The 4,118-nt window shown below is 32.9% G+C and overlaps 1 protein-coding gene across 1 annotated transcript; it reads right to left on the bottom strand.

Annotated features, from left to right (window-relative positions):
• Window positions 1-3,115: 3,115 nt before the first annotated feature.
• LOC125861342 (uncharacterized) lies at window positions 3,116-3,553 on the bottom strand. The gene has a single exon (XM_049541262.1). It carries the CDS (start codon window positions 3,551-3,553, stop codon window positions 3,116-3,118), a length of 438 nt encoding a protein of 145 aa, XP_049397219.1.
• Window positions 3,554-4,118: the final 565 nt, after the last annotated feature.

The following is a 4,118-nucleotide window of genomic DNA, read 5'->3' as shown; positions in this document are numbered from 1 at the left end:
TTAACAATGACTCCGCTTCCATTAGAATCAACCAAACGAACAACCAATTGGGCAAACCCATAAATCTCTCAAACTAACTTTTTCTTACCATCCTCAACATGAGAAACACTACCCATTGATAGTCGAACAACAACATCCGCCACCACATTCACCTTACCAAGATGTAGAGGACACTCATATTGTCATCCTTCAATAACTCAAGTCACCTCCGTTGGTGAAAATTTAAATCATTTTGAGTGAACACATATTTTAAACTTTTGTGGTTGGTAAACACATCTACATGAACATTTTATAGGTAATGCCTTCAAATCTTTAGAGCAAACACTACTGCCGCTAACTCCATATCATGAGTCGGATAATTATTTTGTGCACCTTTAATTGCCTTGAAGCATAAGCAATGACATTTCCATTTTGCATTAAAAACAACCAAGACCCATTCGTGAAGGATCCCAATAAACCACAAAACCATCTAATTCTTCCGGTAATGTCAATATAGGGGTTGAAGTGAGTCTATCTTTCAACTCTTTCAACAAGCTTCCAACTATAGGAATTTCACCTTCTTTTGAGTCAATGTCATCAAAGAAGAAGCAATAGATGAAAATCCTTCACAAACCTTCTATAGTAATCGGTCAAATCGAATAAACTTTGTATATCATAAGCAGACAAAGGTCTAGGTCAATTTTTGACTGCCTCAATTTTCTTCTAATCAACTTGAATGCTCTCATCAGAGACATATAGTAAAGAAAAGCAACGGACCTCAACTAAAAGTCACATTTCTTAAACTTAACGTACAATTCACAATCCATGAGAATTCACAACACAATCCTTAAATGCTCAACATGTTCATCCTCACTCCCTGAATGAATCAAAATATCATAAATAAACACAATCACAAACATGTCAAGATATTGCTTAAATACCCTGCTCATCAAATACATGAACGTCGTCGGGGTATTAGTCAACCCAAAATACATCACCAAAAACTCATAATTACCCTACTAGGTTTGAAAAACCATCTTTGGAATGTCATTTTCCTTTGCCCTTAATTGGTTATAACCTGAGTGAAGGTCGATCTTAGAAAAGTAATTCGCTCCTTGGAGTTGGTCAAACGAATTACCTATCGTTGGAATAATATACTTATTCTTTATGGTAACCTTATTCAATTGCCAATAGTCAATGCACATTCAGAGGGAACCATCCTTCTTTCAAGCAAATAATACCGGAGCACTCCATGGTGAGATACTTGGTCTAATGAATATTTTATCTAATAAGACTTTCAACTGATCCTTTAATTTCTTAAGTTCTACGGGGGCCATACGATAAGAAAGAATTGAGATAGGCTACATATCTGGGAGAAGGTCAATATCGAAGTCTATTTTTATACCCCACGGTTACAAAACTTAATAGATCTACCCTTTAATTTGATACTTTCCTCAAATTGACAAAAATTATCCAATTTTAATTTCAATTACCTGATTTCATCTTTTTAACCCAAATCCGAACACAACCCACAAAACAAAACAAAACCCATGACAAATTAAATTCAAAAATCAATTTCTTCTTCTCCTTCCTCCATGGAAAAAAAAATCTTCTTCATCTTCTTCCTCCATGAAAACTTCATACATTTTTTAACAACAATAACTTATATATTCTTGTGGATTAATCAGCTTGCCGATTTAAAATTTTGACTTTAACATGATTTGTCTCCATAGAGCCAAAGGACCATTGTCGTTGATGGTACCAATATTGAAAATTTAGCTCCAACTCATTGGCTCACGATTACCCATCTCGATTCAGAAATTTCTCAAGGGCATTGCTTGTTAATGTGGTGGAAATTACTAAATTGAACATCTACAACAATGGGTTCATCATTAATGATCACGATATATAGGGGTACATCGCTCATCTTTCTCCAATTTCTTGCAGAATTGAGAGAAGTAGATGCACCTAGCAATTCCAATTTCACTTGCCTCGCATATCAAGTTTTTAAATAAATTGCGGACAGTTCTTGGCTTTTCCACAGCAAGTGAAAAAAAAATTCATTTTCATTAGATTTTCTTATTTTTGGAGTTCTTGGAGATTAATTTGAATTTGTGGGGTTAGTAGTTGATCTATGTGAGATGGAGGGGTATACTTGTTTGATTTACTTGTTGGGAGGGTCAGGCGTGGATTAGATTAGGGATGATGTTTTTTTTAAAAAAAATTCGGATAATTTATTTTGATTTGGAATTTTATTAAAAGAGGGGTACCGGTGACAAGTTTAGTAACAACGGGGTACAGTACAACGAATGATAAAGTGAACTATTAAACGAAAGTCCAGGGATATTTCTAGTTTAAAATTAAATTATTATCAAATATAGAAAAGATTTTTGTTTAGCTTACTTATAGAGGAAAAGTATCACATTAAATGAGATACACGAATTACTTCTTAATAATTAATAATGCTAAAAGAATTTTATTTTTTGGATCTTCACATTCGCAAAATACCAAGTAACAAATTGTTATTTAAGTATTTGTAATATATAGATTAATTATGATAGTATTTATATTAATTATGAAAATTTCTAAATTGGAAACCAAACATCATATTAGTGTATTGAATTATATAGGCCCGACTTTATACATAGCAAGAAAAAAATTGAAAAAACATAATATTGCTCATTCAAAATGTAATACATCAATAACTTAACTAATAACTACTTATCACGCTACCCCTAAGTTATTAATCATTGAAAAATATTGTCAGTAACAAACTATTGAGCTTATTATTCACGGAAAAGTTCATAAATTTAACTAATTATTATTTTGGTTAGTAATGAAATATTTCAATATTTATCTTCTTATTTTAATAAAACTCATTTAAATTATGAAAATCAATTAAAAGAGGCATTAGATTACCAAATTTTAAAAAATAACGTAGTTACCAAAATGTTCACTTTTCTAATTTATATTCCTCACAATTTCTCATCAGCCTACAAAAAAGTTAAGTACACATGCACCATGTGTTATAGTGCGGCTCCTTTCTTATAATTGCCAATTCAAATAACCAACCTCCAGTATAATTATTGAAGAAAATATTTCCTGTTCATCTAAGATATCCAATATTTTTCTCTGATTACTGGTAATCAAGTAATCCGAGTTCGTGACTCGGCAGCAACTCCTTTTCAAATTCAATTACATTCTCTGATCCAGCGACGTTGTTTTTGGCGTTAACATGGTCATCGGAAGATAAAACGGTAGGAGGGAGTCCGAGCTCATTATCCGAGGCTTCTAGAAGATAGCCGAGGTCTAGTTGAGGATCGACGGAATCGAGATTAGTTTGTTGAATTGATGGATGAACAATCTCTTCTTCAAAGCTCTTCATAACCGAATCCAGCTCTTCAACCTCTGGTAAACGGTCAGTTAAAATCTCCTGTTCATCTAAGATATCCAATATTTCTTGTCTGATCTGCTTCAGCTCCGGCGAGTCCGAGTGAACTCGCTTCGACTCGGCCGAGTCCAGATCCTCTCTGGATCGCTTAGTACTGATTTTCTCAGTTTTACACTCTTCCATTTCAATGATGAAGGGTAAAACAGTAATTAAATAGTTTCAAAAAGAGTATTATAGTAAAAGAAAAGTAGAGTTTGAAGTGTTAGTGTGGGAAAAAAAATGAAGAAAAATATTTGTTGGGTGAATGGAGGGAAAAAGTATTTAGAGAAGGCATTTATATATTGATAAAAAAGTGGGTTAGGGAGGAATTTTAGGAAGAGATTCAACTTCTTTTTTGAAATTTTATTAAATTCACCATTTTCATCCCTATGATTACGTTTTCACATGTTGCCTTATTCTTTTATTTTCCTTTGATCTGGATTCTTCTTATTCTTATTAGTTATTCCTGAATACTATATAATTCATCCATTTTGCGTTCCGATTTTAAAGGGTCCATTCTTTTCGGAAACTTTTAAAGCGCTGTAAATTTTGTGTAGACGGCTTCATTTCTCCACAAGTAGTCTTCCTGGTCCTCATCGTTGCGGGGTTATTTTATCACCGTTAGATTTTTTGTTAAAAAAAATTAGAGCTAAGTTGTGAATTAAATCTAAAAAAAATATAAAAGCATATTCAACTAAGAAGACATAAC

This window comes from Solanum stenotomum, chromosome 4 (assembly GCF_019186545.1).
Source record: "Solanum stenotomum isolate F172 chromosome 4, ASM1918654v1, whole genome shotgun sequence".
Lineage (NCBI taxonomy): Eukaryota > Viridiplantae > Streptophyta > Magnoliopsida > Solanales > Solanaceae > Solanum > Solanum stenotomum.
The sequence above is the reverse complement of the archived record's forward strand: the minus strand, read 5'-3'. Positions and strand labels throughout refer to the sequence as shown.

Bases quoted from the DNA above. Each gene is read 5' to 3' on its own strand.
- LOC125861342 (XM_049541262.1), bottom strand. From the start codon at position 3,553: ATGGAAGAGTGTAAAACTGAGAAAATCAGTACTAAGCGATCCAGAGAG.